The sequence below is a fragment of the Desmodus rotundus genome, chromosome 6, assembly GCF_022682495.2.
Source record: "Desmodus rotundus isolate HL8 chromosome 6, HLdesRot8A.1, whole genome shotgun sequence".
NCBI classification, from domain to species: Eukaryota; Metazoa; Chordata; class Mammalia; order Chiroptera; family Phyllostomidae; genus Desmodus; species Desmodus rotundus.
In genome coordinates, this window is record NC_071392.1 from 137951836 (window position 1) to 137975918 (window position 24083).

The 24083-nt window shown below is 41.2% G+C and overlaps 1 protein-coding gene across 4 annotated transcripts in view; it reads right to left on the reverse strand.

Annotated features, from left to right (window-relative positions):
• Window positions 1–24083, reverse strand: part of JAKMIP2 (janus kinase and microtubule interacting protein 2) — a 131795-nt gene that overhangs the window by 43346 nt on the left and 64366 nt on the right. For all 4 annotated transcript variants that reach the window (XM_045185138.3, XM_024576888.4, XM_045185136.2 and 1 more), the window contains exons 2-5: window positions 17725–18001; window positions 6284–6781; window positions 2623–2832; window positions 697–795 (exon numbers count right to left, since the gene is read on the reverse strand). In XM_045185138.3, the coding sequence (XP_045041073.1) occupies window positions 697–795; window positions 2623–2832; window positions 6284–6781; window positions 17725–17853 (936 nt within the window). In that variant the 5' untranslated portion in view covers window positions 17854–18001. The remainder of the gene's footprint in view (window positions 1–696; window positions 796–2622; window positions 2833–6283; window positions 6782–17724; window positions 18002–24083) is intronic.

Consider the following 24083-nt stretch of genomic DNA (forward strand, 5'->3'; position numbering starts at 1 on the left):
TCTCATACATGGCTGGTGGGAAGGTAAATCCTTGTAACAACTGGGGAAACTGTTCAGTTTTCTACACTAACTGATGCTGACTATACGCATACTCTCCGACCCAGCATTTCTGCTCTTTGGTATGTTCCTACCAGAAATGAACACACCTTCTCGCCAAAAACATGTTGCAGGCACAATTAACAGCTTAAAACGGTTCAGAAACAACATACCTGTTGTTCAGAAACAACATACCTGTTTATCAACAAGAGAAGAATAAGAAAATGGTGGCGTGTTTGTTGAACACTAGAGTATAAAGTGAATGAATATTACATGCCACACAATGATGACTCTCACAAATGTAATGCTGACCAAAAAACAAACAAACAAACAAACACAAAAGAGCAAATATTATTTGATTCCACTGACAACTAATTTTAAACATGGTGACAGACACCTGTTGTGATAGAAGTCAGTGTGGTGGTTAACTTCAGAAGGGTGACAGCAGGAAGGCGTCACAAGAAGAGGAAGTCTGAGATGCTGGTCATCGTCCACTTACGCATCTGGGTGGGGTTATATGGGCACATCACTTTGGGCGTATTTATAGAGCTGCATCTTTATTATTTGTGCACTTTTTTGTTATACATCTATAACATCACATGTATTTCTATAACATAATGCTTCACAAAAAAAAGAAAGAAAGAAAACATTAGAACTCACCAATTCATTTCGTTCATCTCCAAGCAAGGTATTCCTGTCTTCTAATTTTCTAATAGTGGCATTCAACTCAGCTATTCTCTTTTGATTTCTCCGCAAATCCTTTACATGAAAGTTAAAATGGACATCTGGTTAACAACACTGTTCACAAAATTTTGGAATATAGCTCTTAACAGTAATAGGCTTAGGTCCTTTCATCTGGCTTATAAGGTGAGGGCAAAATGTTCTCTTATTGAGAGAGGAGCAAATACCTTTTTTAAGCCCCCAATATTTACCACTTGGATTTAAGACCAAGTCTAGTTGAAACTGCAGATGAATTTCATGTGGCAGCTACTCCTGGGAGTAGCTGACTCCTGGCAGGGGGAGGTCTTGGGACCAGTTTATTGAATCTGTGAGCTGTGAGACACAGTGGTGTTGTGATTATATGAGGTTCAATGAGCACCCTTGTGTCGTGGCTACACATTGTTTCCCATAGCTGAGACAGATGCCTTGCTATGAGACTTACCAAAGAAAGGATAAAGCACCAGGCAGAGATGGAATTTGTAAAATCCTGCACATTTCTGGAGAAGACTGGTGCATGACCTTCATGTATAAAAGGAATATTTTGCCCAGAGCAACTGGCTTGCCAATTGGCATAATTGTCATGGGTCACCTTCCACACAGCAGTCACAGCTTAATTCTATTCTGCAGAGTCCATAGGACCATTATTCCCATACAGTTGCAATTCCATTATCATCTTGCATTTTGATCGTGCTGTATTGTTGACAAGGAAGTTTCTCACCTATTACATGCCTAGCTCACAATATCCTAGAGGATGCAACAGAACAGGTAAGACCCGTGGAGGTCATAACTTTTTCAAGGTCTCATGGGTAGTATCAACAGATCAATAGCTAATATGTATTATATGCTAACTGCGTGGCAGACACTGCTCAACATTTCACATATCAATCTTCTAAACCTGAGACCAGCCTATGGAGCACCGCTATTATCTCTCTTTTACAGATGACGAAACTCTGAGCAGTGAAATCATTTGCCTAAGGTCACACAGTAAATGGCAGATCCAGGATTTGAACTAAAGGGTCTGACTCTAGACCCTATTCTGTTGACAATTATGTTACATTGCATGCAGTTAAGTGTCAGTGATACAACTAAGATTTACACCTGCTAAATCCTAGAACTAAAATTTCCGTCTGCTAAATCCTGGTTCCACAGTCTCTCTACCACCTACTGGGATAAAGATATCCTGAACACCGACTCATAAATTATTCATTACATGGTTCTAAGTACTACTTTGGAATCTGTCTCTGTTCCTAAATAATTCATTTTCATCTTTTAAGCAGCTAAATAATTTGAAAGGTATAAAGTATGAAAGTCAACTATATATAAGCTGATTGTTATTGCTGTACTTCTGAGAATAATTTCTCATTTACAATGATGAACACCCACACAAATAAGTGGCAAATTTAATCAGACTAGAAGCATTCAGAGGATAATATGAATGCTTTATTTAGTCTTTTATAGTTATACATTTTCACCCCTGGATATGATAACCATCTTTACCAATTTCCAACCTAATTGATCACATGAGGGAAAATTACCAGTCTTGGCAAGAGGCAAAGCCTTTTCATCCAATTTATGATTCTTTATAATAAATAGACTGAAGTTTGGATAGGTATGGATTGCTCAAAAATTCTTTGAAAGAGTTTTTAAAGTTCTGTAATTCTCTTGTGATCTGCTAATGCAGTGTATACCACTTTGCTGTCTATGAGTTTAGAAAACCTTGTTCCCAAGATACTAGCTGGTTTTATAGGAGGAGATAGAATTGATTTCTTTGTAGCAAACAGGAAAAGAGCTTAAGTGAAAAGTAAAACTTGGGAGCTAAATAAAAGATGACTCCTGCATTCTCAACGTCAACTCGGACAGACTTACGGGACTGCTGCAGTGCTCGGAGCCATCTCCTGCTCTCCCCGGGATCTCTCGTTTGGGGCTGCTCATGTTGCACTCCGCCTCCTTGACCAGAAAGAGCTGCTCATCCAAAGCCTCCTTCTGCAGCTGGAGTTTCTGCACGTAGCCTGTCTGCGTCTCCAGTTCCTTTTCCAGGGAAAAGATGATCCTGTCCTTGGCTTTGATTTCATCCATCTGAATTAAATGACACCCAGGACATTTTATTTAACAATGCTGTGAAGATATGCATTTTTACAATGGCATGAGGTTAACTTCTTTCTGCTGATTGCTATGGAAGAAAGTCAACGCTGCATAGAGAAGGGCTATCCTAGGCTAATGAGGTATCAAAGAGAGTAATTTCTTTTCTCTCAAGTAGGTTCTGTGTAGATGCTTTGACTCAATACATTGTTGGAAGTGGTCTGGGTTGGTTGAATATGGAAAGAAAAGGTTCACTTTAAAATGGGTCATTAGTGTTGATAAGGTAGATACTAAATATACCATGTTTCCCAGAACAATATTTGACATCACCTCCTCTTTGGAAGTATAGCCTTTGAGTTCAGTTCAAATAGCAGTATCCACTAGGAGTAGGCTGTTTGTAACTGAAGAAGCTGTGGACTTCCCAGGAGCCTAGTCATTTCCAAAGGCCAATATGTTTGCATTCAGGCTGTGAATCTGGAATGAGGTCCTTCCGTGGTTCATGTCATCTAGCTCTTTCCATTCCTAACCATATTTCAGGGCAGCCAATTCTTAGCAGCCATTTTACCCTTACCGTCAGAAAACCCAGGTTGGAACAAGAACAGGGATGGGAAATACCGGGTTATAGCAACACTGTTTTCCCTCGTACACCTGTGGGATGTATTTATTGAACTCAACACTCATCTCTGTAGAACCTGGGCATGGCCTCAGAAGTCTTCTCAGCAGAAGGCCTGTAAACATTCAATACCAATTGTTCAGTGTTCCATTGGACTGAAATGCTTTGGCCATCCCTGGATGACGCTAAGTGGGTTAAGTGTCTATAAATAATTTTGAAGACAGAATGGCCATTGGGTAAAACCTTTCTTCTCATTTCATTATATTTTATGTGAATATTCAAATTGGAGGTAGAGAAGAGACATTTACTATGAGCGACATTATACTCTTCTCTTTATAAAGATGCCTCCTTATAACAAGTCACTTTGTACAAATCTTTCCTTGCTGTGTTCCTTACAACAACAAAAAAGGACAAACACTGTGTTACACAGTCACGTATGTCCCACATATAAATGTCTTGTAAACATCTGTGAGCTGCTGCCTCCAAGTCACATGGTGAAATTTCAAGTCAATTTTGGGTAGCCATTGGGCTAAATTCTGTGATAGCATCTGGCACCTTGGTGAGGAATTAAACACTGTCCTGTTAATTGGGGAATAAAAGCACTGTCTGTGGTCTCTACCTCCTCCTAGAAGATCGACTCCAATGTTGCTCTTCACTCAGTGGCACATTCATTTGTGGCACTGTCATCCATGCTGTTATTTACAGTTTACCAGAGTTCCAGATATGCTTTCTCCTAGGTGGTCTCCATGCACCCTACCCAACTAAATTTGCTGGGGAATCATTCCGTTCCTGCTTATATAATCATCTTCATCACCCCATCTTCATAACTGAAATTTATTAATCTTCGACCACATTCACAGCACTGAACTCAGAGCTTTGCATACCTTATCTCATTTTATTAACAATCCTTTTCTGTAGGTTATGTTATCACCACTTTAGAGATGATGACTGAGGACTCAAAGGGTTAACTCAGTCATAGCCACATGGCTAATTAGTGATGCCTGATTTTAAATTCAATCTTCTGACTTCAGAGCCCATTCTATTAGATTCTATGCTACAGTGACTCCAAGATTATTTCTAGCATTTCTCCAAGTGGTTTTCTATAGGATATACCAATAATTAGTGTTGAGAAGGCTCTATTACACACAGTGGGTATAATGATGGGCTGAGGACTCTGAATACCAAAATCTTCCATAGTTCTGTTTTTAGATGGGAATGGAATATATATATATTCTGATGTATATATATCAGAATTTCCAGGGGAAATTTTCTCAACTGAACTGCTCCCATTTCTTTCCCTTCCAGTTCCAAAAATAGAGCTGGGGATGAGGTTAGAAACAGGGTAAGAAGAAGGTGAAAAGGAAAAGTGCATCTGGATGATTCAGAACATTTACCATGTTACTCAGTTTGCACCCAATTTTGGAAGCACTCTTCGGGTAGCTTAGATTTTATATTGTCATTAAGAGGGATTTCACGTCTACTTCCGCAATATGCTGATGAAAGAAAAGTCATAGAAAAAACTACATATCAACAAGTGGATGTACTTATAGACTTTACATTGAAAACCATCAACAGACAAAAATATTTAACATAAAGCTTCCTTTTCATTTACCTACCTGCTGGCTCCAGAGTTCACAGGGCTGATTTGTTCTTATCAATCACTGTTGTTTCAAAAACCAAAGGCAGGACAGAGAGACCAGTATTTCTACACGGTGTTTGGTCTCTTTTGTCAACCAGTACAATGGAATGAATTGCAGATAAAGAATTTGAAAAGTGTGGCAAAGGCAACATTTTACAGTCACAATGTAGAGCAGTACAAAGAAAATTACACATTTAGTTTTCTAAAATGTTCTATGGTAACCACTTTTTACTTAAAATAGAAATCCTAGAGATAGAATCCAGGGGATGTAATTAGGATTCTTAGAAAATAATTGCTTAGAATTAGCAGACACAAGACGGAAAGTATAGTTTTTCCCAAGAAATAATGTTTCCTAGAGAACCATAAAGTACATTCTAACAGGTGATGGTTAATTTAATAAAATATAACTAATGTTAAACATTCTGAGTATATACATGTAAGCATTTCTTCTAAAATAATTAGACAAGGTCATCCTAGGATATTAAAGCTTTTACACAATAATGTATTTGTTTTATTTTAGACATAGTGAGAGACAGATGGCTTTGGTCATGCATATTTTTATGAAAGACCAAACTCTATAGAGGTTGGAGTAAGTCTTTGAACTTGATAATAGCATATTTAGGAATAAGCTATATAGGAATGACATCCAACTGAGAAATTACAATGACCCCTGTTTATTTGGGGAAAATCTATTTTAAAAATGACTGAGAATTTTATAGTTCACATTGCTTTTGACATGGTTCCTAGAAAGATGACTAGTGAGTCACGCAGGATGTTCCCCACAGCTACCCCTCTCAGATGTCTTAAAAGCCACAGGAACATCCCTTACCCCTGTAAAAACCCAGTTACATTTTTTAAATAGAAAACACACAAAAGTATGCTGATTTTGGACAAGCTCATAGTTTAAAATACTTTTATAGACATCCAAGAAAACAGGAGTTATTGAATATGTACTCTCCATGTATATTGGGCTGGAAGAATCCAGTTTTTATAAGAAAGGTGATCCAAAATCTTTTACATTTTATGACTCTGTCTGTCTGTCTGCCTACCTACCTGCTGATCGACCTATCTTGTATTTTGGGTAGAACACAAGACAAAGGAGAGCGTATAATCCACCTGTGAGAAACATCTGAAAAAGGAAACCTGTGGTGCTCTGAAACCCTGGAAAGGGAATGGTTCTGCACTGGGTTACTAACCAGCCTCCGAATATCCCGCTCGGACTCCCACTTGATCTTGGAAATGGCTTCCTGGTGGGACTGATGCTCGCTCCTCAGGTCCCCAGCCTTGATCTTATCCGCCTGGATCATATTGCTTAAAGCCTCGTCCACCTGCTTCTTGGCAGTTTTCAGGTCCGCAATTTCCTGTAGGAGCTTAAGGCGCTCCGCATCAAACAGTTTCCGGGCCTCCTCCCGGGCCTCAATGGTGAGCGCTGTCCTTACTTTGTCGCTGCTGCCATCCCGCAGGGCACACAGAGCTGACTTGAGCCTCTGGATCTCCCCATCCCGCACCTTCACTGTCCTTGACATTTCTTGCTCATGCTGCTTGATGAGATTCTCCCTCACGGCCTGCAGCTCCTTCATCTTCTCCTCATGGAGCTTGGCTTTGAGTTCTGTCACTAGGACGGTGTGCTTGCGCTGTTCCAGCTCACGAATCCTCTTTGCTTCTTGAGTCTTCTCTCTTTCAAGCTTAGATACCTAAAGGCAGAAAGGTGAAAGAATAAGAGATGAACCTCCAAGGATAGGGGTCCAAGGCAGGATTTGCAGACTAGGCCCCCGTGATCTCCTGAGTCCTTATCGCTTTTCAAATTCCAGGACACTGTGCTCAGAGGGAAGGGAACCACAGGCTTTAAAGCTGGGAATACAGTGTGTAAAAGGAGGAAATACCTAAGGATGCTTATATTACTTTGTCCAGACAAGTATTTGATGTGCTGGGGCCTTTCTAGTCAAAGTGTAGTCTGCAGACAAGCGGCGCGGGTATCAGCCAGAAGCTCGTCAGAAGTGCAGAATCTGGGGCTCTATCCAGATCTATGAATTAGAATGTGTAGTTTACCAAATCCCCAGGTGATTGGTATACTCAGTGAAATTATGAAGCAGTGCTACAATGGTTTTCACCTTGGTGGGGAGTTGTTCAAAGCAGACCACCTAGAGAGCTTTTTGGACTATGCATCTCTAACTAGGTCCAACTGATACATGTGGGTGTCTCGAGACAGTTCATAGGTCATTATGACCAGACTAAGAAATTGTGGCAGTTGCAGCTTGAAAAAGCCTCGTGACTCCTGTTCTACCATCTTCTTCCCTCGCCTCATGCCTGCTGCCTTTGTTCCTCCTTGTTGTTTCCATGTGTGTACACACACCCCAACCTGGAAAAAGGGGAGAATTGGGCAGCCACCGGGGTCATGTCTAGTTGACTGAGACTGAGTCTCTGCATTTGTAATATTGGAAGTTTTCATAAAATAATTGTTAAGAGGCTTTTCAGCTGAAAAATGTTAAGATTCAAACTCCTTATTGAAATTACTATAATGATAATGTAAAATGTCTGAGATTTTACTTACCTTCACAGTTTATCTACCTTCAGCTAGAACAGATTTTTCTAAGTCCAGATGACATTTTATGAATACTTTATTTTAAAGGCGTAGCAATTGTTCCCATGTTGGCTATTCTAAAAGAAGTCAGGGCCCATGGAGGCTTGGCAAAGGACAACCTTCAAATGTCTGTCCTCCCTTCCATCTTCCCTCCAGCTTAGACCAGTGTCCCTTCCTGGATGCCTCTTATCACACTTGCACCAGAGCTGGAGTGTCCAACACAGTGGCCACTGGCCACACTGAGCACGTGGAATATTGCAAGTCTGAAGACTTGGTCTAAGTGTAAAATACATGCCGGATTTCAAAGACTTGGTGTAAGGTAAAGAACGTAAAATATTTCATTAAAAAGTTTTATATTAATCACACATCAAATTTTTAATATTGGGCAAATTAAGTTAAATAAAGTATATATTAAAACTAATCCTTTTTACTTTTAAAATTCTTGTTGTAAGAAATTTTAACATTACATATATATGGCTTGCATTGCAGCTCGTATGTCTCTCAGGCAACACTGTCCCAGGGTTCTTGGAGGTTCACTTAATGAGCCTAGCTGTCCCCACATGCTGGTGATAGTCTCTGAGGACAGCCTCATTCTGATCTGATTGATGTGCCTGCTCAAATGTCAGCCAGGGCTCCTTTACACTGTGGAATAAACTTCTCAACACTTTGCTCCACCTTTCAGGCTCTCAGAAGATTTGGTTGGACTTCCAGCTCTGGAATCTTCCTCTTCAGGGACAGGGGAGTATACCACTGGGTGCACATGCCTTGCTTTTCTATACCTGTGTGCCCGCAGATTCCCGTTCCTGACCTGCCTTTCCCTCCTTTGGGAATCCTCTCATTCCACATGGCTCAGCTAGAGTCACCCTCTGTGGTCATGTCACCCTTGATCGCCAAGGACAAAGCTCACTTCTCCTACCTTTGTCTTATAAGTGTACTTGGTTAACACCTTCTTACTTGTCCTGTCCACATTTTGCTTTATGCTATAGTTTTTTGTACACTTGTCTGTCCTCACTACCTCCTCTCCTATCTCTGCCCAGACTGGAAACTCCTAGAAGATGCCAATGAGCCTTGTTCATCTTTGTCTACCCAATGGTTCCCAGCACAACACATCAGAAGAAGCCAAAGAGGGTGTGTGGGAATAAAGAATGGATTCCAATATGTTTCCCTGGCTAGCCACCTAATGAGAGGCAAGAATAGTATATCCTATCATACAGTTTAGAGAATACGGGCCTCTAGGGTTACCCAAAGCAACCCGTCACCCACTCCTTCCCTGTATAAAGCAAGAATAAAACAAAACACCCCTAACATATAGGGATGCCAACTTGCCCTCTGTTTGATGTTTCTCTCAATGCTTCAGTTAAATCTAATCCCAATTTTTCTACAATGCACTGAAGTGGCTATTTTCTGGCTCATGAGTGGGCCAACTATAAGCCCATGGGCCAAAACTTTCCTGCCCCCTATTTTTGTGAATAAAGTTTTATTGGAACACAGCCATGTCTATTCATTTACCAATTGTCTAAGGTTGCTTTCAGGCTACAGTAAAGTTGAGTAGTCTTAGAGAGATTGTCTTATAAAACCCAAGATACTTACTATTTGTCCTCTACAGAAAAAAGTTGCTAATTCCTCAACTAGATGGAAAAGAAAACTCTTTGAAAAGGGATTCTTATTTTTCACTGATTTAGAAACTAATAATTTACCTTCCATCTAGGACCTTGGGAATGTTAAGTTTAGCTCAAATAATAGGAAATTAGTCATCTTCCATTTCAGCAGGATGTTTTTACATTAGGCGTTTGGAATGGCATCAGGACCACAAAGACTGGTATCAAGTTACTAAAGGAAATTTTAGCTAGTCTTGCTAGAGTAATGAGAAACTCTAGTAAAATGGACAAAGGAGAAGAAATTCTGGATTTGCATTTCAATTTCACCATCTGCTATACCTAGGAAAGTTGCTTTATCCTTCTGAGGATCTTTGATTATTTAAAAAAAAAACCTATAAAAGGGTTACTTTTAGAGTTAAATTAGATAAGGCATGGGAAAATAGCCTGAAATGTAATGTACTAAGAAATGTAAGGTATTATTTATTGTTGTATATAAAAGATAGTTAAAACCTAAAATTATTTAGTCAAATTCTCTATAGGTACATTAGATTCTATCACTTCGTAATTTGTTTCTCTCAAATTATAAACACTAATCTTTTTGTGGTATTTTATTTTATTTTATTTTATTTTATTTTATTTTAATTTTATTGTATTTTATTTTATTCAATTACAGTTGTCTGCATTTTCTCCCCATCCCTCCACCCCACCCCAGCCAAACCCACCTCCCTCCCCCACCTCTACCCTCCCCCTTGAATTTGTCCATGTGTCCTTTATAGTAGCTCTTGTAAACCCCTCTCCCCACTATTCCCTCCCCACTCCCCTCTGGCTATTGTAAGATTGTTCTTAATTTCAATGTCTCTGGTTATATGCTTTTTGCTTTTTTCTTTTGTTGATTATGTTCCAGTTAAAGGTGAGATCATATGGTATTTGTCCCTCACCGCCTGGCTTATTTCACTTAGCATAATGCTCTCCAGTTCTATCCATGCTGTTGCAAAAGGTATAAGCTCCTTCTTTCTCTCTGCTGTGTAGAATTCCATTGTGTAAATGTACCATAGTTTTTTGACCCAGTCATTTGCTGATGGGCACTTAGGTTGCTTCCAGTACTTGGCTATTGTAAATTGTGCTGCTATGAATAAACACTAATCTTTCATGTGTAGACTGTAGAGACAAATTTTTAAAAATCCATGAAAATATAGGTACATGGAAAATATAGGTGCTGGAACAGTAGGTTTACAATTGTAAGTAGGAGAAACACAGAATTTATTCTTGCATTACTATTTATTAATTATCATATTATTCATTTGCATTACTTGTCATCTTCTTATTGTTATTAGTTTGTATCCTTACTTAGGATTTCTCTTCTAGGTAATGATGGCTGATAATTTATCTTACTTTTGTCACCCATGTATATTCTAGATTGAAGATAAAAACAAATATAAGCAAACACTGGCGTTATTGCACATCACATAAATGAATCCATAGAAACCAAACAAAATTCAAAGGTACTGAATTACATTTGGCACTGATTTTTGGTTGTCATGGAAACTGGCAGGGGGGTTTGGTAGAATTTCTAGGTATGACTGCTTTTTAAAGCTTGAGAGGAGTGTTTTACTATAAAGGAGATACAAAGGCTGTGACTGCCATTTGGATTGAAAGAACCAATAACAACTTTGTGGTAAAATCATTTTCTGAGAATTATTTGCAGACCATATGGTACCAGTAAGAAAACAGATCTTAGTATCTTACTGGGAATTGTAAGAGTGAGTATACAAAAAGATCCATGTACAACTATGAAAAAGTATGAAGATGATCATGCGCTGAAGTGGAAGAACTGTTTAGTGGAAGAAAGAATCGATTGTGATTAGTGGAAATGTTTTACGGAGAAAAGTCCCAGCTGGATCACATAATAGCATTCATCAAGGGCTTGCTTTGAGTCGGGCACCTTTCTCTCCTAAAGACTATACCTATGTCAGGACATTTAACCTCCTCACAGCTGTGACATTAGTAGTGTTTGTTTCGTGTGAATTTCAGGTGAGAAAAGTGAAGAACATCTCCATGTGTGAGGTAAAGAGGGTTGACTGGAGCCCAAGGTGGGTCAGGAGCCAGGTCTGGGTCAGAACCCAGACCTCTTTGTTTGCTCTGAAACCTTGGGGGTAAGCTGCTTTGCCTCTCAGCCTCCGTGTCCCTGTTTATAAGCCAGGATGGGTGCAACCCTTCTCAGAGCGCTGTGAGGAATGACGTGGATAACTTTACCAAAGTATCAGGAAAGGCAGAACCACCTGGGAGATGAACAATTATTGATATATGGTAGATATTACAATATTAATTTTGATAAATATTGCTATGCAATGCTATATAAATGCCAACATACATATAAGTATCCATATTAACATGATAAGACTAGCATCAGTATTACTGCATTAAAACTGTAACAAGTATTTTCCTAACATAAATAGATGTTCAAAGGTGAAATTAGGTTTCCTCAGGATGGGCAGAGTCCCTGACATTGATGGCATCTGATCTTAACTTGGGAGGCACTTGGATGATGTGCACACAGAGGGAATGGGTATGGGCTGGGACAGTGCAAGGGGGTGGGCCATGAATAGGCTTTGAATGACACAGCTCCCAAATCCCTTCTACTGAGAGATTTTATGGGGAAAAAAAATCATTAGGGAAAGTTAATCCTAGTGGGGAAAGCTTACGTTATGACAGAAGGAAGGAAATTCCTGACTCCCTCACACAAGGCCTCACTCATATTTTCCTCTCCTGTGTCTGATTCCAGTCTGGCCTTTGCAAAATGCCAGTGTACATTCTGCCAAGATCAAGTTGGCTGTGATATGAGCACTCACTTGACCTGAGAAATCTAGGATTAAAACTGGACAGTCCCGTCAAAAGTAAGGAGGGCTGAGAGGTTATCAAGGCAAGACAAGCTAACAAAAGCATTGGCTCAGATTATTGGCATCAGATCTTGCTGGAGGTCTACACTCACTAGGTGGGTGGGGGTTGTCGTAGGCACTACATAAATCTCAAACAGGAGAGACAAAGGAGGAAAAGGGGCAGGTCACTTTTATAGGAAACTTTATACGGCCTGGGGAAACAAAAGATTCTAGTTTTTCATTTCTTGATTTTAGCCACTTAGGCTTCCTAAAAATAAAACTAAAGACACAAAAGGCCAGTAGTACTGCACCCCTAATGTGGGCCCTGAACCCAGAGGCTCTGAAGCACTCAGTGAGGATAGAGAAATGGCTCGTTTTCCGAGAGTGCCCTTGCAGGAACAGGGCATGCTGGAGTCAGGTTTTCAGCATTACCTCCGCCACCGCCTTAGCGAGGGCTGGATTCCCATGTTGGCTCCTCCACTCGTGTGTCACTTGTGTGTCAAATGAGTTAAGGGGTTTGAACTCCATTTCCCCCTCAGTGAAGTCAGGCTAGTCATTGCAGCCCTTTGTCTCAGGCTCACCAGGAGGACTGTGAAAATGCTGTGCAGTCTCAGAAGGGCTATTCCCATGACGGAGACTCCTGTTTGAAGCTGCCTCCTCCCGGACCCTGCACCCCAGGCCCGCTGCCCTCTGCCACTGAGCCTTCATCCCCTGTAGCTATGGGCTGCCCTTAGGTGGGAAGCCCCAAGGATCGTGGGGCTGGATTTCACATCCCACAGCAACCCCTGGTGTGCTCACAAACCTGAGCAGTGCATTACAGCCTTGCAGTGTCCAATCAGAGACGATCAGAGGAAAACACTACAGCTTAACGGCTCAGGGTGCTGGTCCAAGAATAAAACCGAACTGCATGGAAATCCTCTCTCCCCCGGGGTTTCCCACCTAAGTAAATACTATGCCAGGACTTGATGCCATGGCACTATGGGAAAGTTTTTAAAGGGATCATGAAAATTCATTCAGCAAGTGGTACTGTGCACCTCCTCCATGCCAGGCAGCAGTGCAAACACAGTGATACCTGACTTAGGAGACCTGACTGAGGGGAACTTTAGCAGACATACTCTCTTACCCACAGAGGGTCACATGTTATTGGGTGTGGGAAGCAGGCAATAAACAAGCAAACAAACAAACAAGGTACCTGCAGACAGCACGCAGTTTTATGATAGAAATCTAGCAGGGTGATGTGGTAGAGCAAATGGAAATAGGGGGATGGTGTTACCTAGACTCAGTGGTCACGAGGCCTGACAGCTGAAGAGTCCTGAGGACTACCTGGATGGAGGAAGAGCCAGAGCAGACACGTGCCTTTCCTGACACATCCCTGCAGTTATGGAAGGGCCTTAGCTCTTCTACTCATCCGGTCCACTCACTTTGTAAATGCGAAAATGCGGGCCAGGGAAGGTCACGGTCATCCAGCACAAAGGTTCCACGCTGTGTCCTTCCTTCCCACCACAGGGCCTCCTTAAGTCCACCCTTGAGTCCTTATGCCTGGAGTGCAGTGAAAATGACCTACTTCTCTGAATGTTTAATCCTAGGAGTGCTTGGCAAATCTTTTAGATAATTTCTACTCAGCACAAGTTGACTGTGTCTAATATTTTTGCTTAATTTCCCTGTGGTGGAAATGCACACATCTATGGGGGAAGGACATGGGTATGCTCTGACTGGTTTCTCCATTTCAAATTTGCCTAATAGCGGAAAACACAGTTTTAACATTCTCTTTATCTCTGCCTACGGTTTTTGGGTTTTTCCAGACCTCCACATTTTTAAGGGCATGGGCTTTTTTGCAAGACATGGAAACAACCTAAGTGTTCATCAAAGGATGAATGAAGAAAATATACTATATACATACAATGGAATATTATTTAGTCAGAAAAAGGAAGGGAATTCTGCAATCTGTGACAACATGGATGAACCTTAAAGGCATTATGCTAAGTGAAATAAAGTCAGACAGAGGAAGATGAATATTGTAGAATCTCATTTATATGTGGAATCTAAAAAAACAAAGTCACAGAAACAGGGGCCAGATTTGTGGTTGCCAGAGGCAGGAGGTAAGAGGTGAGGGACATGGGTGAAGTGTCAAAAGGCACAAGCTTCCAGTTATGACAAGTATGTCCTGGAGATGTAGTGAACGACAATGACTATAGTTAGTAATACCATACTGTGCATTTGAAAGTTGCAAAGATAGATTTTTAAATTTCTCATCACAAGAAAAAAATTAACTATGTAAGGTGATGAGTGTTAACTCATTGTGGTGACCATTTTGCAATGTATGCACATATCAAATCATTCTGTTGTACAACTTAAATTTATACAATGTCACATGTCAATTACATTTCAATGAAACTGGGGGGAAATATATCAAATAAAAAAGAGCATGGTGAAGAGAGGAGGAGAGTTGGGGGAAATATATCAAATAAAAAAGAGCATGGTGAAGAGAGGAGGAGAGTTGAGAAACCAGCTCTGCCCCTTACTAGCATGTGACTCTCGGTGGATTGCTTTACCTCCCTGAGCCTCAGTTTCCTCATCTATTAAATGGGGATAACAACAGTGTCCACCTTAGAGTAATTGTGTCTACCTAGAGTAGTGAGGAGGAAATGAATTAAAACATCTAACATGCCTGCCACAAACTAACCGCTCAAAAATTAACACACACACACCCCTTATGAAGTGGACACCACTATTCCCCCATTCGGCGGATGAGGAAAGGAAAACACTGCAGGATTTCATGACCTGCTCGGGGTCACTCAGGTGCTAAGTGGAAGTGCTGGCATTATGCCAGGAGAAATGCGTTTACTACAGTGTGACAGATAGTAAACATTCAGTGAAGTGTAGCTACTTCTCTCATCAGCCCAAAGCATTTATGACTGTTCTCTACACGAAGTGCTCTGGAAATGTCACTGGGATGATCTGTCTTCATGGAAAAATAAGTAATGCCCCATCACCCCAGAGGTTTCCACTCTCTAACTCATCTATTCCCCAGGAGCCAAACTGCCATTTTATCATCAATGTCTCAGAACCAAACCAAGTGTGCACCCACATCTTGGCATTGTTCATATTCTCTCTCTCAACACCTGAGCCTTGGAAACACAATTCTATTTATTTTAATAAAACTGCCTTATGACTTGCTTGCCCTCTAAATTCCCTTTGTTCTTCAGGGGAGGCTGCTGACAGGCGGTGAGCCTTTGCTTCAGCCCCTGCGCTGGGATTGTAATTAACTGCCAAGGAGAGGGAGACAGGGAGGCAGCCTGTAGGGGGAGGATAGGACAGTCCTTTTATTCAGGACTCTGCCTTCCAGTCTCTTGTCAGAGGAAGGGGACAGTACACAGACCTTCCCGATTTAACACTCCAGTGCCAGGTCCTGGATAAACAGGCGGCCGAGTCCAGGCTCAGCTTAGCCCTTTTAAAAGACTTGAATGTATAGAACATTGGCAGTGGAGGGACCCTCGGGACCCCTGCCTCTTTGAAATCTCCTGAGTTTGTTCTCTGTAAATCAGAAGCAGTTATGGTTACGGGTCTCTAGGCCAACAGGCTTCAGCCTATGAATGTAGTTTGTCATCCAGTCATTACTACAATTAAAGGAGGCCGCTCCCTTGAAATGCTACATTGCCCCAGGGAAAGTTAAAGCCAATGAACTGCACACAGACTGTCCGACTGGGGAGGAATCTTAAGAGTGGAGTGTTTGTCAAGACAAAGGCACAGAGCCACTTGCGCAGGGACTGTCTGGACTGTCTGTCAGAGTTGTAAATCCTGGTTTTCACTCCACCTATTCCATCAGAATCCTTCGAACATCCAGGAGTCTCAATTTTTAATAAGTTCCCCCAGGTTATTCCAAGGCACAGTGATGCTTGAGAGACACAGACATGGAGAAATAGATTCAGTGATCTGAATTACAGATTGAGATGCTGAGATGCTTAAATTTGTCCCCAAGGAGAGGAAAAAAAAAAATCCTTGGTCCTTTGACTCACAAATTTTTTTAAAAAACAACATCATGTTCCTTTTAACTTCATAGAAACTAAAAAATTTCCTTCACAAATTTTACACCGGAGTCTGTTTATCCAAGGTTAAGGTTTTGCTGAGACAGGAGGAAAAAGGCTCTGAGTCGCCTAATATTTATTAGATTTGGGGGAAAATAACTAATTAAAATGTAATAGTAATGTCAAAGAAGAAGAGGTAGATAAAATAGAAGAAGGGTATTTGTTGGTTTGTGATTTATGGTTTGATCAAAAACATTTTCTACTACACAAAGAATTTTCTAGATACAACTTAGTGTCAACATGGCTGTGCCCAGTGTGCAGGGAGCAGACTTGTCTGGCTGCATGTTGGCTATTTCCAAATGTTTTCCTATCCATGACCCTGTTTCACAGCCACACAGCTCTGGTTGGATAAGTGTTACCAAATCCATTCATGAAATTCAGAAAAGTAAAGAGACTCTCTTAAGCCTAGTTAGGAACCAACGTAGTGAAGTGCATATTATATTACTATTACTACCATTTTTTGAGACTTTACTATGTACCAGGCAGCTCTCTGACCACTTGACATGAATTTTCCCATTTAATCCACATAACTACTTTATGTACTTGTCTAACTTATACCTCATCACAGCTCTATGAGATAGTACAGTGTTACTGATGAAGAAACTAAGGTGCAAGGAAAAAAATCATCTTTCATTCATTCTTTGACTCAATCAAAAATATATGTTGAGCAATTCAGTTCTGGATATTTCTCTGGGCTCCAGGAATATAGAGGTAAAGTAAGTCTCTGTTTCATAGAGATTGCACTTGACTGAGGAGAGAGAAGCACTAAACATGTAAATAAATACATGTATTATTTTCTATGAAGCAAATCAAGAACAGCCCGGCTGCGGGGAGTAACTGGGCATGTTTTGTGTTAGGGACTGTGGTTGGATGAATGACTGCAGCTGCCACCTGAGGAAGGTGAGGACACAGCAAGGAGCTCACTGGGGGAGGAACAAGAGCAAAGGCCCTCACTGTGGTTGGCATCTCTCTTGATTCTTCCAAGAGGCTAGAGCAGAGTGATGGGTGGAGTGGGTAGATGTGGGAGCTGAGTGAAAGGGAGAGCTGCAGGGAATGTCCTGTAGTGGTAGAAAAACCCCTTTGCTTCTGAGAAGCAGAGGAAGCCACTGAAGGGTTTTGAGTGACGTGATTTGATACACTTCAGAAACATTGCTCGAAATGCCACTTTGGGAATAACCTCTAGAAGGTGAGGGGGGAACTTGACCAAGTCCACAGGTATTACAAGTGTCCAGGGGAGGTGGTCCTGGTGGGGGCCATTGTCTAAATTATGATTATCTGGTTTCCTGAACCAGGCTTTCTGCATAGGCAGAGATTGGTCTTGAGACCCTGTTATTGTCACTTTCCGTGTATACCTGGGCTCAAATCCCTCCTGCTACACAGGAGAACCTCTCCGTATGTACAGAAAGGCAACAGGCGGAAAGGGGCCATGAAGGGGGCTGGCAGACAGAGCAGGGCCAGAGCCACTCTCCAGGCCACGGCCACAGGGATTTCACTCACCTTGGACTTCTCCTGATGCAGCTCTATCTGGATGTCTGTGAGCTTGGTCCTGAGGTCTTCATTGGCAGCTTGAAGGGCAACAATGAGTGCCTCGGGCTTCTCGCCCTTATTTCGCCCTTTCTTGGACATTGTTCCTTTCTAAATGGAGTCTGTTGCTGTTTGATTACTCTCACATGGGTGCTGCCATGTTACTGTTTCTTATCCTGGAGTGCGGTGTTTCAGCATCTACTGCGTGCTGTTCCTCGGTAAGGTCTCCTCAGCCGCTGCCTTGGACACCCTGAGAAGAGACAGTGGTTACTGCAGTGCCCGAGACCTGGGCTAGTGCTGGACAGTCACCCTCAGCCTGGGCGGCTTACAAGAGTCCCCTCCTGAGGGCTCCTGTCTCCATGATCTCCCATCCACTCAGCCCATGAATTTCCAGCGATCGTTCCAAAGGGCCTGTCGGATCATGTCGGTGCCCTGCTTCCCATCCTCCAAAGACCTGGGAGTTTGGTGTTCACATCTCAGAGTGCTCTTCCAGTCTGCACCTGCCCATTCTCCTTGCCTCATCACCTACATTTCGCTCTAACCATAAAGAATACCTTTTAATTTGCTGCTTCTTTCTCTCTTCCCATAAGGGCTTTTCTTACTCTAGTCATTTCCCCATCCTCTGCCCAGATTCCTCACAAGGTCTTCCCTTATATCCCCACCCTCACACCCAGCCGCACATACAGTGTCATTTGACTCACTTCCAGGACTCCCTGCGGTCTCAGCTGCCACTTTGGTTCCTCCTGGAAACAGCCCCCTGGTTCCTACACTGTTTAACTGGGGTCACCCTGAAACTGTAAGCTTGGTGAGAGCAGGAATGTGTTGTTTTTATTTACGACTTGCTTCTCAGGACCCATCACAGGCTTGGCACAGACCAGGTACTTCATTAGTATTTGTATCAGGAAGTCACCTGTGCAATGACCTCACGATCACCCCATAAAGAGCCCCAACTTTAAGAAAATCTGATACATAAAGACCTAGAATTATGTAATGAATAAACCATGAGAAGTGAGGATTAATTATACTGGGTTAATTATACTTATTCATTCAGTCAGTATCATTAGGTTTCCTTCTACATACTGTGCTCGGTACAATATGTTGAAATTAAAAATGTTAGTTTCAAGGAGAAACAGAAAACCCTCAATACAACCTCTATCTCTTCTATCTGATCATCATCATCATCATCATCATCATCTATTTGATAACTGCCTTTCAAAAGTAAACCAGTTGTTTCAGAAGTATAAACAAGACTTCTCCTTCTGATGGGGTAAGGAAGGCTCCTTGAAGAGGGCTGCATTGGCCTTGAACTTGAGGAGTGAGTAGGATGTTAACAGGAGAAACAGGTCAAGTGTCCTGGCTAAAAGAAATGGCTGGTGCTATGCTACAACAAACAGAAGCACATAATAACTATTTTGTGGTAAAAATGGGAGCTGATTAATTACAACTCAGGTTTATGGGCACTAATGTTGGAAAGGCTGCCTGGAAATGACAAATTGTGGGAAACCTGGAATGCCAATCTTAGAATTTTTGAATCATTTTTTTTCAATAAGCAATGGGGACTCTGCTGAAGTTCTTGGCAGCACTTTAGCATGGTTATTCTGGTGGCAGAGTGGGGAGAGAATGGAGGTAGGGAGCCCACCTACTGAACTTGCTAAGGTGGAGGATAAAGAATGAAGGCTAAATCAGGACATAGCAAGAAGAGAGAGAAAAAAAGGAGGATGTGTCTTGATTTACAAATTCTTAAATGCTTCATAGGAACAAGGAGGTTAGAAAAATCTCAGTGCTAATCTGTCAGTCAATGGAAAAAACATGACAATATACCAGAGGAAGTCTGCCACACAACCTTTCAGAAACTGAATATTGTATGCATGGATGTGCTTCAGTCCAGGACTAAGAGGAAATCCTACTGATCACACATAAGTTCCGGCAGCTGTTTCTCCCTCAAGACCCCTGGTATTAAGCCTTGAGGACCATGCTGGGATCCTGGGCTTTCTGCCACCCACCCTGTGAGCTCTGGGACCATGCCTTTTTTGGATGTGTCCCTAGGGAAAGGGGATAGGAGAATGTTAGGGGATTGGGAGAATAAGTCTGTCTCTGGTAGTCACGAAACTGTGCACCACTATTCTACCCTAAATTAGATGTTGGAGTTGTCCTTCATGCTTGTTTTCCAAGGGATGCCAATTCATTAAAGTATATGCCTGGGAGACTTCTAAGAGGCACCATTCTTTGGTTTTAGAATTAAAATGAATTCAACAGGCATTATTGAAAACTTGGTTAACAGAAATCATATGGTACTTGTCTTTCTCTTACTGGCTTATTTCACTTGCATAATGTTTTCCAGGTCCATCCACGCTCTCTCAAAGGTAAGATTTCCTTCTTTTTTACAGCTGAGTAGTATTCCATTGTGTAAATGTAACTACAGCTTTTTTATTCACTTATCTCCTGATGAATACTTGGACTGCTTCCAAATCTTGGCTACTCTAAGTCATGTTGCAATGAACACAACATTGTGTTCACAGAGACATTGACATAGAGGCATACAGACAATGTCATAGAGACATTGCAACACTGTCTCTATGAGACAAACTCATAGAGAGCAGGTTGGCAGCTGTTGGGGGGAAGATTAGGGGGCTACGTGGGAGAGGTGGAGGGAATGAACAAGAAAAAGAGAAAAATCTCATGGACACAGACAACAGTGTGGTGATTGCCAGAAGGAGGGGAGGTGAGGGGAGATGGAGGAAGGTGAAAGGGGGATAATGGTGATGGACAGAGATTTGACTTGGGATAGTGAACACACAATACAGTGTACAAATGATGTGTTGTAGAATTGTGTAAGCCATGTTTTGAGATGTCATAATCCCTGTTGCTATCCTTTGGACTCCCAAGCTTAATTTCACCACTAAGCACTGTTATCTTGCACTGTGCTCTTTTATCTGGATTTAGGAGGCTTTCCCATGGATAAGTTTAGCAAAATAAACCTCTTAGCACTATATATTCTTATTTGCCTTGTCCTTTCTTTCTGGATTCAAATTATTTTATGGCTGTTGTAGAATAAGAGTACAAACAATTATGTACTCAAGGTCAGACAGAGCAAGAAAAGTGAGTCAGAGCCCTTGCCTGAAGTAGGCATTTGCTCTCTGTGGACACTGTTGTTGAGAGCAAACTGGCGTGTGAATACCCAAACTGTTTGGGGGAGTCATCTTCAGGTAATTATATTTACAAGTGACACCAAGATTTTCTATTTTAGGTTTAAGTGAAACATGTATAACTTATCCTGCTGTTTCCTTGGTGACTGATTTCAAAGACCTGGAATTTTTTAAAAAGACTATTATAAAGGCACCTTTGAGTGTCAAACATGAGCGCAAATTTCTATATATAGGACATGCATAATGTACACCTGCTACTTAAAAAAAGGCAGAACAATTTCTGTATTAAGAATATTATTTAAGTAAAAATGCATAAAGCTTGAATAAAATAACTTTTGGATACACTATGTAGTTCTATTATAGTTCTATTATAAAGGGCGAGGACTATGTCTCTCTGGTTCCTTGTTGACCTCAGTGTCTAGTACAGTGCCAGGCACAAAACAGATTCTGAATAAATATGTCTGAATAAACAAATGACTTCACCAAAAAAGAAGACCTTATATTTAAGGCTGAGACAATGAAGGATCAACAGGAGGGACCAAGGAAAGGCAAGTACGTAGGACAACTGGAAGGCTAAGTGCGAGGAATACACTGTAAATCACTAGCCTGGTGTGGTAGGGAACCGATGGGTGTACAGCCAGAAAAATCAGGTAAGGGTAATTTACACATGTCTTAACTGCCTCCATATTGTATTTATATTCTGTTTAATAAGTACTGGGGATCTGCTAAACATTTTTAAGAGAAGAGGCATCATCCAATTTTTTAAAAGAAAGATTAACCTTGAAGTTAGGTGCAAGGCAGGATGAAACAGAAAGAAACGAGAGGTTAGAGGTCCAGAGAGGAATCCATTGTCACTGTTCAGATATAAATAAAGTTTGGATTAGGATGAAGAGTAGAAGGGCTGTTTTATCACCTAAGCTAAAGATTCATCTCACCATCATCTTCTTCATCATCCAACATCATGTTATGAGTACTTAATATACACTGAGTGCTGTATAATGCAGCATTCTCCATCCTCCCATGCAAGATTTGAAACAAGACTAGGAAATGTATGGGGTTAGTAGTCCCTATTTATACATGCAAGAACTGAGTTGATAGGAGATCAGTTCCTCTACCGGAAGTCACAGAGCTTCCGGTAAATGGCAGAGTCAAATGTGTTTTAGTCTGAAGCTTCTTACAGATTTAAACCAGTAGCTCTTCTCTCCAGCTGGTCTGTGATGCGTGAAGAGTCACACATTGTGCTGATTGCTAGGAAGTCGTGAAAGAGAGGAGGGGAGGTCGAAGATGACACCAACCTTTGTGCATGGGACACGGGAAGAACGTGGGCACCATCAACAAACTCACTTAGATGAAAGGAGTCATGTGTGTCCTTAGAAATAACAAGAGATAATATTTTAAGGGTGATTAATATAAGCCAGGAACTATGCTAAACAATATATGCTCATTTTCTCATGTAATCCACAACATCTTAAATATTACCAATAAAAAATAAGCCCCCAAAGAAATATGGACTGTGCAAGATTGTGTAGGTGGCACACAGCAAAGTCAGGACTCGGCATGGCCAGTCTTACTCCAGAGCCTGGGACCCTAGTGACTGTGCCGCGCCAGAAACATCCCAGTCTGCTTTTAGAGAAATTACATTTCAGGGACAGCAGTGCCATCTTTTTATTATTGATCGAGTGGTCTGTTTTAAAAAACTTATTCCACAACTTATTTGTAAGTGATTTCCAAGAACTTTATACAAATAAGTGTCTTCAGCATAGTATATTTATTAAGTACATAATAAGATCTAAGACAGTTAAAGTGAAGTAGATGGTACATATGTATACATATATAAAGACAGGTGTTCAAGTAGCAATAGTAGATAATGAGAGATCTTAATTTAAACTTATTAAGGCTTTTCTTCCCCCTCTCCAAAGTTTCTATAATAATTGTTATATAAGATCTATTATTCTTTTTTTTTAATTTTTATTGTTATTCAATTACAGTTGTATGCCTTTTCTCCCCATCCCTCCACCCCACCCCAGCTGAACCCACCTCCCTCCCCCACCTCCACCCTCCCCCTTGGTTCTGTCCATGTGTCCTTTAGAGTAGTTCCTGTAATCCCCTCTCCCCACTGTCCCCACCCCACTCCCCTCTGGCTATTGTTAGATTGTTCTTCACTTCAATGAAATAATGTTTCTGGGGGAGAATGAAGAATCCAGTGAGGGAAGTGGAGCAAAGAGAAAGTAAGGGTAGGTAACCCTGGAAGCCAGGAGGAAACCTGAAACATACAGTCACCCTTCTGACATCACATCATGAAAATTCAGATTAGTGAATGCAGAGATTTCGCTCCTGAATCTGAAATGTTTGGACTCTAAAATGCCTCTCCTCTCTGATGAAGAGAGAACCAGCCGTCAGGCACAGCAAGCCACAGCAAACAGCACACTCCGCAAAACCTGCCAACTGATATTAATGAGACCACAACAGTCTCCTTTTGACGAGATGCTGGGCCCGTTCTCATAAAGGAACTACATAGCCAATTAGATTGAACTTCGAATAGTCATCTTTTGGAAATCACCGGGGGGGCACTGTTTTTTTGTTTGTTTACTTTCTTTTAAAATCAAACCCACCTTTCCCAGGGAAGTCTTCACTGCCTGCCAGCCTTTGTGGTATCTTATAGACTAGAGAGTACAGATCACTCATGGAAGTAAATTGCATTACCTCTGAAATTAACTTTCCCCCTTCAATTTCTCTATCTATTTTTGCTTCATGAAGGCAGAGATTTCGCTGGGCCTGTTCACCACTTTATGTCCAGTGTGTAGCATAGAGGTTGATGGAGGCTACTCAAAAATAAAAATGTTCACTGAAGCAAGTGAATGGAGCCCAAATGACATTTTCATCGGCAAGAGTAAAGAATGCCTTAAAAGAACGCCACAAAATATTGATGTCATTCTCCCAAAATAGGGACTACTATAGGAAGAGGTACAATTCACCACTGACTTACTCATAATGTTATTTTACCCTATATTAAACTCTGTAGTGTATCAGTAGCATCTCAGTATTCAGAAATTTAAGCCATGTACTTTCAAGTGTAAGCAATTTACATGTGCAAAACATACTTTTTCCTGGCATTTTCTTTGACTTATTATCTCTTGGGACAGAAACTAGGAATTACAATTTCTCACTTAAGGTTTTGAACTATTT